This window comes from Zootoca vivipara, chromosome 9 (genome assembly GCF_965207765.1).
Source record: "Zootoca vivipara chromosome 9, rZooViv2.hap1.1, whole genome shotgun sequence".
Classification (NCBI taxonomy): Eukaryota; Metazoa; Chordata; class Lepidosauria; order Squamata; family Lacertidae; genus Zootoca; species Zootoca vivipara.
The window spans coordinates 45,470,140-45,483,299 of record NC_142592.1 but is presented as its reverse complement, the minus strand read 5'-3'; the positions used below and the strand labels follow the sequence as shown (position 1 = coordinate 45,483,299).

Below are 13,160 nucleotides of genomic sequence, written 5' to 3'. Positions count from 1 at the left end.
ACATGAAAAATATTTCTGTATAAAGTGGATCACTTGGAAAGTGACATTTGAAAGTGAAGTTACTTCTGCAGTATGTAAGGCTGATACAAATAAGATGTCCTTGTTTTTATTGTGTGGTGTCACTCTCAGCTCTTACGTTTTTAGCTCTTAAGAGAAGTTTTTAACTCCGCATATGACAAGGTGAATTTGAATATAGTTACTAGCTTCTTAAATCATGTTGTGTGTTGGACTCTGTTGTAGCATTTTTTATAATATTACATACATCGTTACCTTTTATCATGGTAATTACAGCTACCATTGTTTTCAGCTTCCATTGTACATTGTCAAGATAGCCAGGTTATGGGGTGATTAATAAAGAATAACAACAGGATATTAAAATAATATTAAAGGACCTGGGAGACTAGAACAAAAGTCCTTGCTCTCAATGTAGGGATTAGGCAAGCCTCTCTAGCAGAGAATTTCATAATCAGGAAGCCACCATCAAGAAGGCCCTCCTATTATTATTATTATTATTATTATTATTATTATTATTATCTTTACCACTTTATGTTCTTCAGGAAAAAAATCTCAAAAGTGGTTTTGAAACATCAAACACAACATTTCAAAATAAAACATTACATAACTATTAATGAGAAAAAGATTTTTTAAAAAAACCCACACCAGAGCCTCCATGTTCAGAGACCCCTGTTTTCCATATGATAAGAGAAATGAGAGGAGAGAATCTCTATTCCAGGGATTCCCAAACTGCGGCCCTCCAGATGTTTTGATCTACAACTCCCATGATCCCTAGCTAACAGGACCAGTGGTCGGGGAAGATGGGAACTGTAGCCCAAAACATCTGGAGTGCCGAAGTTTGGGGGTGCCTGCTCTATTCCCTATCCCTGTGTCTGGCAACAGCTGAAAACAGAATACTGGAACAGATGGACTTTGGGTTTCATTCAGACCGACAATTCTTAAGCTCTTATATTCATCTGATACTCAAGAGTTCCTATTGTTCTCTTACATAGCATTTACTACATGCAGTTATATTTTACCATAAGATTATTCAGTTCATTTCTAAATAATTCTTAGGCTGTCGTAAGTGAACACCTTGTTAGTATTTCACGCCTCCGATGCTGCAGGTGAGATTGGTGTAAATCACATGCCTGTCTGGGAAGAGTGTGGGAACGGAAGACAGTCTTATCTCTTCCGCTGTTTTGTACTGTACTTTTGCTTTTACTTGTCCCTGTTCTTCTCTCAGAGCTGGAGAGAGGAGACGCCATGACTCCTTTGTCTGAACATAGTGTATAAATAAATACATAGATTAGCTCTATGATGTCTCACGCTTCTTGCTGTGTTGTGCTAGAAGATTAGTGTGCATATATCATTTGATATATGTCGTTGAAGCACACTGGAGAAGAAGGGAGATGCCTTTTCCAGAGCTGCGCATACAGGCACCCCAGAGCGTTTTCCAACACACCTGGCATGTAACTATAATAATTTTCAACTTTCTTACTTGGAGTCACCCTTCACACACATTATTCATCAAACTACAGTTTTAACTACGGTACAAGTCTGCAGTTCCGCTTCTTGGATCATATACATGGAACAAATTCAGAATCCCCATGATACTGGGAAACCAGACATTTGCTTGTGGTAGTAAGATTCTAGAGCAGACTTCAAAAGTTGATATACTGTTTAAAGGTCTTCTATACAGTAAAACAGTAGTTGTTGGGGGTTTTTAACCATACCTTTCCAAATCACAATTTGTCAATATGACTCCCAGAATTTGCCTGTTATAGCATGGGAAGATACAGCTCCACCCAATATACAACAGCAACATTAATCAGAGTGACAATAAGATGCACTGGTTGCAGACACACTATTTTCCAATAACTGACTGTATCTGAGAGAACCTTTGATCATGAAAATGTTCTTCTCCAAGCTGCAACCATTCTTTGAATGAATGAATGAATGAATGAATGAATCTTTATTTGCGTCAGCCATCGGCCGTAGCAATAAAACAAAAATACAACATACAAAGAATAGAAATAAAAAGTCAATTATATAAAATACATTTTAGGGATTTGAATCAATAGTCAAATAGTGGATCTTATTCTAATTGCCCCAGCTAAAAACCTTGCAACCTGTGCTGTCACCTGCTCATCTTGATCTGCCAAGAGAAAGGACACTGTGTATATGTGCTGCCGAAGCAAGCACAAGAAAGGACACTGTGGCAGTGGTTTGGCGACCCGGAATGGACAATAAAAGATTATAATGGGTGTATAAGTTAACATCGTTAACACCCATACGTGTGTTGAAGTCTCCTCCAATGATAAGCAGTGCTGCAGGATAAGTGGATTTGAGGAATTCTATATAGCTCTCTAATTCTGTCCAAACAGCACTTATCATGGATTTATTTTTTTTGACAGGGTGGTATATACACATTAATCAGCATTAGGCAAGCTCTCCCTACTTTGACCATTCTTTCTGTTAATTACTATGACACTTGACTATGGATACACTCCTGCCACTAGAGTAATAATGCTAGTCACTAAGTAGTTGTGCTTTGTCCCTCACCAACAAACTACATGATTTAGTTAGTATTTTAATGTCACATTTGTTGGAGTTTGGTAAAGATACTGCAGCATTTTTTGCAGAAAGAAACCATCTGGTAAGCCTGTTGGTTGAAAGGATAAAGAATTTTAAAGGTTTATTCTTCAAGGCAAACCAAGCCATTCTAATGTAGGTTTTACATGGAGCTAACATGGAGCCAGGAAGTTAACACAAGCACATTTTATCTCATACTGACTAAAGAAGAAGCAGGAAGGAAGTAAAGCCTGAGTAAACAATCTATTTATCAACAGGTAGTTAAGGAGGAATCAGCAAGGAGTTAAATGATGTAGTTATTTAGCTGGGTAGATGATTTTTTTAAAGAAGAACAGGCTGCCTTTCTATCAACCCTCACTGGTTCAGGTAGTCTATTTCAAGTGTTGTGGCTTTACTCTCAACAACACTGACACTTCCTTCACCATTTTTAAAATCCTGTCCCCCATCTTTCACCATTCTTTTTTAATTTTTACCCTTTCCTACAGCCATGTGTTACATTTAGTCTCTATTTCTATTTCCCTTTCCCTTTACCATGCCATGATGCATGGTCCTAAAATATAAGCCTGAGGATTATGTGAACAGCATCTAAAATTATTAGGAGTAAGTACTTGCAGAAAGCTCCCAGTTCTCTTAATTAGCATAAATTTAAAAATATATTTTACATAGAAAAGCTAGTGTTATGGCAGCCATCAGTGAAAAGTGTGTATGAACTGCTTAACAAGTGGGATTTTACTTCTGTGTCACTGTTGGCATCTCCCAGATCAGGGGTGGCCAACTCCCAAGAGACTGTGATCTACTCACAGAGTTAAAAACTGGCAGTGACCTACCCCCTTTTGGGGGGTGCAGGGCAAAGATGTTGAGCTTTTGGGGGGGAGCCAAAGTTGTTCGGCTTCTTTGGGGGCAGCCAGTGATCTACCAGCGATCTACCACAGACATCCAGTGATCTACCGGTAGATCACAATCTACCTGTTGGACGTGCCTGTCCTAGATGACTCAGAACAATAATGCAATAACTTTAAAGCTGCAGGGAGTCTCAGTGGCTACCCACCTACTGCTTCCAAGCTCTTTCTTCCCTTGCAGCCCCATCCTGCAGACACGCAAGAAGACCATTTCCTGTCTTCATGCACTGGTTGTCTCAAGCTGTTGCCTTGGCAATGGCAGCAAATCACAATGACAGCACCATTCTTTCCTATCATTTTCATAGCAATTCATTGCTTATGACCCCCAACATGGTATTCTTCCAGGTGGCCCTATAGGACATTATTTGTTCATAGAAGGGCTATGAAGACTCAAGAGTGCCTCCTTCTGCTGCAGGGCAGAACTCATGTATGAACTCAGTGTCCTTTGTCTGAGAGTCAATCCGAAGTCCCATGCCTGGGATGGCCTCTAAGCCATTTGACACTTTTCAAGAGGTCTTATCTGATACGACAGGCAGTATCAAAATCTATGTAGGCCAATGGCTTACTCAGCGGGGGGGGGGGGTTCCAATCAATCACTGGAAAGTTGCTGCTGCACCTGAACATCATCAGAAAGTCCCTTGGGTTAATCAAAGGCAGACTTTCCACATTCTTGAGGTGTCAGGGGAATTTGTTGAATGCTGTGCTCTGGAAATGTGAGGAACTGAGAGCCTCCTGCGAATGCAGTGTGCCCCCCCCCCCAAAAGGCATCAAATCTCACAATTCAATTCACAACTGAAAATCAATGCATAATTGTTTGCTGCTATCCAGGTTGGGCACCAGCATAATTCATGGACAGGTTCACCTGAAGTTCTTGCTGTTGCTGGACTAGAATACATACCGTGTTTCTCATATTTTAAGGCATCCCTAAAAAATAAGGCATGGCAGTATTTTCATGACCTGGAGAAATATAAGGCATACCCCGAAAATAAGACGTACCAGTACCAGGTTGTGGTGGGAGCAGGTCTGTGCAAAATATGGTACCGTAAGAAAAGGAAGATGCCTCCTCGGAACCGGATGCCGCTGCCACGTGGAGCTCCGTCCGAGTGGGAGCCAGCAAGAGCTGCAGCACGCACAGCAAGAGCTGCAGCAGGAGCCTCAGTGCGAAGCCCGGCTAAGGTAGAGCCTCAGCGAAGGCTCAGCAGGAGCCGCGGCGGGCAAAGAAGAAAGGATCGGGACCCTGCTAAGCAGCCGGCAGGAGCCTTAGTGCGCAGCGCGCGAAGCCCGGGAGCTGGCTGGAGGCGCAGCTCAAAGCGCGCGATCGGTAAGCCCCAGCAGCCAGCAGGAGCCTTAGCGGGCAGCGCGCGAAGCCCGGGAGCTGGCTGCAGCCGCAGCTCAAAGCGCGCGATCTGATAAGCCCCGGCAGCCAGCAGGAGCCTTAGCGGGCAGCGCGCGAAGCCCGGGAGCTGGCTGGAGCCGCAGCTCAAAGCGCGCGATCTGATAAGCCCCGGCAGTTTTTGCAATTTGATCTGCTCTACAATTCTCTTTAATTACTAACTCTAACACGGTTGTGTGTGTGGGTTTTTTTCCTTTCTAAACTGCCTTATGGATATTTCTGCTTAAGACATGCTAGACATACAATGAACTCTCTCTCACACACACATATTACACATTCTAGATCATTAGCAGCTAATGACTGCTGTCAAAATCTGGGTGTCCAACTGTTGCTTCTAGAATAGCTATAAATCAGAACACAATCACACCACACTCTCAGCCTAGCATACCAGGTGGGTTTTTTTTGGGGGGGGGACAATGTAAGCAACATTTCTCCTTAAGATCAAAACTGTTGGTTTGTGATTCTGGTTTAAGAATGAACTTTCATGAAGACGTTTGCCAAATTTAATTGCTGTGGTGTTTTTAAAGATGCAAGAAACAGAGAACATAACCCAGTAATATTGCAGCTACGCTGCCTTTGGAACAGATTCTCCCCTTCTTGTTTTAACTTTGCTGCAAATCATAAATTGTTCTGCAACATCAGCAGTACAAGGGATTATCTCATAATCCATCTTGATGCTATTCTGCTTCTTTCTTTTTTTAAAAGCAACCTCTTAAAAAAACACCACACACATTCTCAAAAGCAAAGCTTCATTTTCTATAAGGCTGGCTATGCAAATGCTTTCAGATGAGTTTTGCTCTTTTGAGTAACTTCCTTAACAAATTGAGGTTATTTGCAAAGAGAGAGTGAGTAAGAGTACACAACAGTGGCAGGGTATTGAAATCTTCAGAATGGCACTGTGCCCCAGAGTGACGACTCTATGATGCTGCATGCATACAATGCCTACCGGTAGTTTGCTTTACCATACTTAATTAAAAAATAAGACATCCCTTGAAAATAAGACATGGTGTGTTTTTTTGAGAAAAAAATTAATATAAGACATGTCTTATAATATGAGAAACACGGTAGTAACTTGTCCTGAAGTTCAATCAGCCAAAGGCCAAATGATGATATTCCATAAACATTATGGGTTACCTTTTGACCAAAGAAAATGATCCATCATGTTAATCAAGGAAGAAACACCACAGCCCCAGCTAGAGGGAAGGAGCTTCATTTACCACCAGCATCCCATCTCTACACCAGGATCCTCTGCAGCTGCCCTAGGAGCTCCAGAAAGACTCCTTGTTGAGCAGCCGCTTACTTCATTCTCACTCATTCTTAGGCAGCTACTGGAGCCTCTTGTTCCGCTTCACCTTCTTCCAAGGCTACCTTATCTCACAACCAAGCAGAAATACATCCCCCTTGCCGTAGCACATAGTTACTTACTTCCACATTCATGGTCACAGTTTCCCATGTCATCATTATCCCAGCAACATTGTTGGTAGCTGTCTTCTCTCTTGTTCTCGTCAACAAAGAAGTACACGCTGCTATGGTGTACTTTCAGGAGCCCGGAAAGGACATGGGTTCAAAGACCTGATCCATGTGAAGGAAAAGCCAGCCATTCCCTTTTTCCTCCTATGGAGCTACTGTCCACCCCTTGGAATATTAAAATCACAAACCCTGACAAAACACTCTTTATATAGTGATAGCAAGCAACAGTGTTGAAGGGGAACAAAAGTAACTCTTACCTGACTGTCTCTTCCTGGATACCCATGATAACTGGCAGTCAGAGGCTCGTTCTGCAAGAAAGCAGAAATTATCCATTTTGATAAAATGAAGGAAAAGAGAGGCTATCTATTAAGAAAAAAGAAGAAAAGCCTATAATAATATAGAAAGAGAACAGATAAATAACGCTCTGCCTCTACAGCAGCATATGCACATGTCTTCATGACAATGTCAAGTGATGTCTGGCTTCCCAGCAGCTTCAAGAACAAAAGTTCATACTGCATTGTAGACAGTTGGGAATATTGCTGAACAATAAGTGACAAGAGACAGCAAAAACCTTCACCTTACTTAGGCAAGAAGGAGAAAAGTGGGCATTTAAAGGCTATCAGTTAAAATATGGTAAGTCAAATGAAGTCCAAGAGAAAATGCCCCCCACCATTAAAAAAAGGGGGTTCTACATGATTTCTAATCTCCTTGCTAGTTCTGTTGTAACACTAATTGAATCTCACACTCTATGGGGAAAGGGGGAAGTTGCTGGCAGCCGTGGTGTTTCCCCAGGAAGTCTCTGGTGCTGCCAATTTTACAGGTCAGCAACTTGCTGGTGTCTCTTGTTGAATAATTATTCTCTACAGGAATTGCTATTGTGGGAAACGAAAGGAAGTAGGGTGAGAAACTGTTACAAAGATGTGAGGGACGAGGGATACAGGGAAGTCCCTCCCATCTTAAGTTCCAGCCCATCCCCAAGCGCGGGAGAGAGTAAGGAGAGCTCTGCCTCCAGCGGAGAGTCAGGAAGTGGTGTCCGAGGCTCAGGCAAGGTTGTGGAGCCCAGGCCGCAGGTGGGACAGGAAGTAGGACGCACAGGGGGGAGGCCAATTCCCCCAACTCCCGAATTGCGACGCAAACGTAGGGGGAAGAGGTTGGGTCTGCCAAAGCTGTGGTGCTGGAAGAAAACGCGCCAATCGCCATTCGGGAGTTCAGACACCTCACCTTAAGGATGCATTTTTACTGCTCTGAACACTGTAAATAATCAGCACTTAATAAAAACCTTAAAAGACCATGCTGGAGTCGTTACTCTAGAGTAGCCATACCAGGCCCTCTGACAGCAACTCCCGAATCTTTTTTTTGGCTACTTTGGAGTGCAGCGATGAGCGCTCAAGAGGCTGAGCATTGGAGGCTGGAGGCCGAAGCAGCGAAGCAGGAGCTGCAGAACCTCACAGCGCACGCACAGCAGCAATTGCATGCCGCTCAGGAGGAAGCGCGAGGGGCGCAGGAGGAGCTGAACAAGCTGGTGGACCAGGTGAGGACAAAAGAGGAGACTGAGAAACAGCTAAGGGTGATGGTTTTGGACCTACAGAAGAAGTTGGAAGAGGAGAAAGCCGCTAGAGGTGGGGGGGTGCCCCAGCCGCAGCTAGTCCAAGTGAGAAGGGGACAGAGCCTAGTCACCAAGTTTAGCGGCGACCCTAGGGAGTACCTAGGATTCGAGACAGAAATAAATTATGCGCTGGAATTGCATGCAGCAGAATTCCCAGATGACGCGCACAGAGTCTCCTTTATCATAGAGCATTTGACGGGGGCCGCCCGAGAATGGGTAAGACCGCTCATCGCGCAAAAAAATCCTTGCATGAAGAACGCAAAATTATTTCTAGAAGCTTTAAAAATAATGTACGCTAGTGACAGTGAAATGGAGGCCACTAAAGAGGAGCTTAATAACTTAACACAAGGAAAATCGACAGTTAGGGACTACTGGGCGAGATTCACCATGCTGGTGCACAAACTGGGGTGGGATCTGCAAAGTGAGCCAGTGAAATCAGCCTTCTACATGGGTTTGCACGCAGACGTTAAGGATGAGCTGGCAAGAGGTCCCAAACCGCGAACTATGGATGAGTTAAGCAAAGCGGCGCTAGCGGTGGGGGTGAGACAGGAATCCAGATGGAATGACAAACAAGCGACGCGCGCAGCAAAACCTTGGTTCCCACGCTCCCAGGACAGACCACATCACCAAACCCCACCCCAGGGCCCGCCCCCACACCCGCCCAGGCCAAGCCCAGAGCCGGAACCGATGGAGATCGGAGGAGCGCGCGCGCGGGCTTTTCAAACCCCGGCGGCGCCAAGACGCAAGGAGGGAAGAGGCGGGAATTGCTTTCTCTGCAACTCCCCCAGGCATCGCGTCAGAGACTGCCCTCATCGCAGAGAGTGGCAAGGAAAGGCGGGAACGGTTGTACCTTCCCCAGCTGACGCAGCACCACAGCAGGGAAACGAGACAGCCTGGCTGCAGGAGACAAGGGGGAGCGGCCAGGCACAGTCAGCAGACAACAGCCCCCGCCCGCCCACCCGCACAGAGAGGAGCACAGCCAGCCCACCCCTCCCAGAGCAGGAGTGGTTCTAGAAGTCACGCTCACGCTCCCAAATGGCTATCCCCTGACAGTCCTCGCCTTAATTGACAGTGGGGCCTCAGCCAACTTCTTCTCGAGAAACTTTGCGGAAGAGCACCAGATCCAACTTCTGCAGCTGGATTTTCCCCTGCACGTGGCCACCATTGACGGCAGAGAGCTGCTGGGAGGGGCCATCACGCATCAAACCCCCCCCATGAGAATGACGGTGGGAAGGCACTCAGAGACACTGGCTTTCAACGTCACAACCATCTCAGACCCCCCCATCGTCTTGGGCATGAGCTGGCTGACGCGCCACGACCCCTCCATAAGTTGGCACCAGAGATGCATCACTTTTGGATCGGACTTTTGTCTGGAACATTGCATGCAGCACCAACCAGGGGAGGGGCCTCCGATAGCCACGGTGGCCACCATGCACGTCAAGGGGGGTGAGGCAATACCCAAGCCGTACTGGGACCTGCAGGAGGTCTTCAGCGAAGCGGAGTCCGACCACCTACCCCCACACAGGCCTTTTGACTGCCAGATCAACCTGGTGCCAGGGGCAACTATACCCCCAGCCAAGCTGTACGCCATGTCAGACCAGGAACTGGAGGATCTGCGCGCTTTCATCGACAAGAACCTCAAGCGGGGGTTCATCAGGGAAAGCAAGGCAGCAGGGGGCAGCCCGGTCTTCTGGGTGGACAAGAAAGACACGCAACAGCGCCGTCTGGTGGTGGATTTTAGACGGCTGAATTCGGTGACAGAGCCAATGGCTTTCCCCATGCCCAGAGTGGATGATCTCCTGACAGCGGCACGCAGGGGCAAGATCTTCACCAAGCTCGACCTAAGAGGGGCGTACAACTTGATTAGGATCCGGGAGGGTGATGAATGGAAAACCACGATGTTCACGCCTCTGGGCTCTTTTGAATATCTGGTGATGCCCTTCGGGTTGCAAGGGGGCTCAGCATGCTTCCAGGCCTTCATGCACCACGTCCTGGGGTCCCTCCTCTTCAAGAACTGCTTGGTCTTTCTGGATGACATCCTTATCTACTCCAATGACCCAGTGCAGCATGTGAAGGATGTCAGGGAGGTGTTGCAGCGCCTGAAGGACAACCACCTGTATGTGAAGCTGGAGAAGTGCAAGTTTCACACCAAAGAAGTGGACTTCCTAGGCTACAAGCTGTCAGACAAGGGGCTGGCGATGGACAAGGACAAGGTGCAGGCCATCCTGGACTGGCACAGCCCCAGGACGCGCAAAGATGCCCAACGCCTACTAGGCTTCGCGAACTTCTACAGGAAGTTCATCAAGAACTTCTCTCGCGTCACGGCTCCTATCACCGACTGCCTGAGAGGCAAGCAGAAGTTCCGGTGGACGCCAGAGGCGCAAGCAGCGTTCGAAAGCCTCAAGAGGGTATTCGCTTCAGACCAGCACCTGTTCCACGTGGTGCAGGATGCGCCCCTACGCCTGGAGACAGATGCTTCGGACAAGGCTCTGGGAGCGATTCTGTTGCAACTGGACGCCAACAGAGAGTGGAGACCCTGTGCCTTCTTCTCCAGGAAGCTGACCCAGCCGGAACGCAACTACACAGTGTTTGACAGGGAACTTCTCGCGATCCACGCTGCGTTCCAGCACTGGCGACACTTCCTGGTGGGCGCCAAGCACCCCATCCAGGTGTGCACAGACCACAAGAACCTGGAGTTCTGGAGAACTGCCAGGGTGCTCAACCAGCGGCAGATACGGTGGGCAGAGTTCTTCTCGAACTTCAACTTCTCCATCCACTACATCCCGGGAGAGCAGAATGTCAGGGCGGATGCCCTCTCCCGCAAGCCAGAGTACATGGAGGAGGAGTTGCCACCGGCACCCAGGCATATTTTCCCCCCATCAGCATGGTCCTGCGGAGCAACAGTGGTGAGCGAGGCAGAACTCACAGCACTGACAGCAGCTGATGAATTTGCCACCCGCATCTTCAGAGAACTGAGAGGGGGGGGGAGCAGGCCAAAGACTTTGAGGAAAGGAGGGGTTTGCTTTTTTACAAGGGAGCCCTGTACCTGCCAACCAAACAGCTGAGAGGTAAGGCCCTCAAGCAGATGCACGACAACCCAACGGCGGGTCATTTTGGAAGGGACAAAACCACTCACCTAGTCATGAGACACTTCTGGTGGCCAGGGGTGCGGGAGGATGTTAGGGATTATGTAAGGGGATGTGACACCTGCCAGCGAGCAAAGGTGGTCAGAGCGCCACCAGCTGGTTTGCTGGAGCCCTTAGCCACACCACACAGGCCGTGGGAAGTAGTGTCCATGGACTTCATCACAGACCTGCCGTCGTCCAGGGGCAAGACCGCAGTGTTGGTGGTGGTGGACCTCATGTCCAAAATGTGCCATTTTATACCGTGTGCCAGGGCGGTCTCGGCAGAAGAGACGGCCAAACTGTTTGTTGACCACGTATTCAGACTGCATGGATTGCCTTTAAGGGTTATTTCGGATCGTGGCCGCCAATTTGTTTCCAGGTTCTGGCGGCGGCTCATGAACCTCCTGCAGGTGGAGGTCAGCTTGTCGATGGCTAGGCACCCGCAAACCAATGGACAGGCGGAGCGGGTCAACGCCATTCTGCAGCAGTACCTGAGATGTTACGTCAGCCAGAGGCAAACGGACTGGGTGGATCGCCTGCCACTGGCAGAATTTGCCTACAACAATGCGGTGCACGTCTCCACAGGGGTGTCGCCCTTTAAGGCCAACTACGGGCGCGACCTCAGATCTTTCCCGGAGAGGGAGGGGGAGGAGGAGGAAGAGGGCCCACAGGCAGAGGATTGGGCAGAGGACCTGGAGACGGTGCACCAGCAGCTCAGAGAACACTTGGAGAGGGCCAAGGAAGCGTACAAGAAGGGGGCAGATCGCCACAGGCGACCGGGAGAGGTCATCAGGGTGGGGGACAAGGTTTGGTTATCCTCGGAAGGTCTTCCCACCAGGGGGCGATGCAAGAAGTTAGCACCCAGGAGGCTGGGCCCCTTCACGGTCACGCAACAGGTCAACCCGGTAGCCTTCAGGCTAGCACTGCCGGAGGACATGAGAGTGCACCCAGTGTTTCATAGATCGCTGCTGTCGCCGTACAGGGAAAGTACCAGGTTCAGGGACAGCGATCAGCCTCCAGAGGGAGGGGGGGAGACGGGAGACGCCCGACAGCTCAATGAGGCAACTGAGATTTTAGACTCAAGGAGAGGGGTGAGAGGACTGGAGTACCTGATAGCATGGGAGGACACTCCGCCGTCCCACAATGAGTGGATACCGGCCACAGAAGTACCTGAGGAATTTTTAGTGGAAGAGTTCCACGCCCTGTTCCCCCACAGGCCCAAGCCCTGGCACATGGAAAGGGAGGGAGAGGGGGAGGGGCAGGAGGAAGGGATAGCAGGCAGCAGCTCTCCATGGAGATGGGAAGCGGAATTTGAGGACACGGAAGAAGAGGTGTGGGTTTCACCGAGGTCAACGACGTCAGAGGCAGGAGAGGACTGGCAGAACATTTTTACTCCCACCAGCTCTGACGCCACTGACTTCTTGGGATTCCCGTCTTCTCAGGGGGAAGGAGAAAGATCGCAGGATTGGGGGGAAATTTTTACACCCACAGGCTCGGATGCCACAAACTTCTTGGGGTTTCACTCGTCCCCAGCAAGCGGAGAGCCACTAGGAAGGGGGGGAGAGGAGCCTGGGAGGGGGATGGATGTGAGGGACGAGGGATACAGGGAAGTCCCTCCCATCTTAAGTTCCAGCCCATCCCCAAGCGCGGGAGAGAGTAAGGAGAGCTCTGCCTCCAGCGGAGAGTCAGGAAGTGGTGTCCGAGGCTCAGGCAAGGTTGTGGAGCCCAGGCCGCAGGTGGGACAGGAAGTAGGACGCACAGGGGGGAGGCCAATTCCCCCAACTCCCGAATTGCGACGCAAACGTAGGGGGAAGAGGTTGGGTCTGCCAAAGCTGTGGTGCTGGAAGAAAACGCGCCAATCGCCATTCGGGAGTTCAGACACCTCACCTTAAGGATGCATTTTTACTGCTCTGAACACTGTAAATAATCAGCACTTAATAAAAACCTTAAAAGACCATGCTGGAGTCGTTACTCTAGAGTAGCCATACCAGGCCCTCTGACAAAAGAGTTAAAGTCCTAGGAGGACAGCAGAGCAATCCTTTCATACCTAGTACAGAGAAAATCCCTGTTAGTCAGTA

At 48.5% G+C, this 13,160-nt stretch overlaps 1 protein-coding gene across 14 annotated transcripts in view; it reads right to left on the bottom strand.

Moving 5' to 3' along the window:
• RBFOX2 (RNA binding fox-1 homolog 2) overlaps positions 1–13,160 on the bottom strand; it is a 184,913-nt gene that overhangs the window by 135,738 nt on the left and 36,015 nt on the right. For 12 of the 14 annotated variants that reach the window (XM_035127271.3, XM_035127267.3, XM_035127270.3 and 9 more), the window contains exon 2: positions 6,609–6,659. The exons of the other annotated variants lie outside the window; for them this stretch is intronic. In XM_035127271.3, the coding sequence (XP_034983162.1) occupies positions 6,609–6,659 (51 nt within the window). The remainder of the gene's footprint in view (positions 1–6,608; positions 6,660–13,160) is intronic. 14 annotated transcript variants of the gene reach the window in all.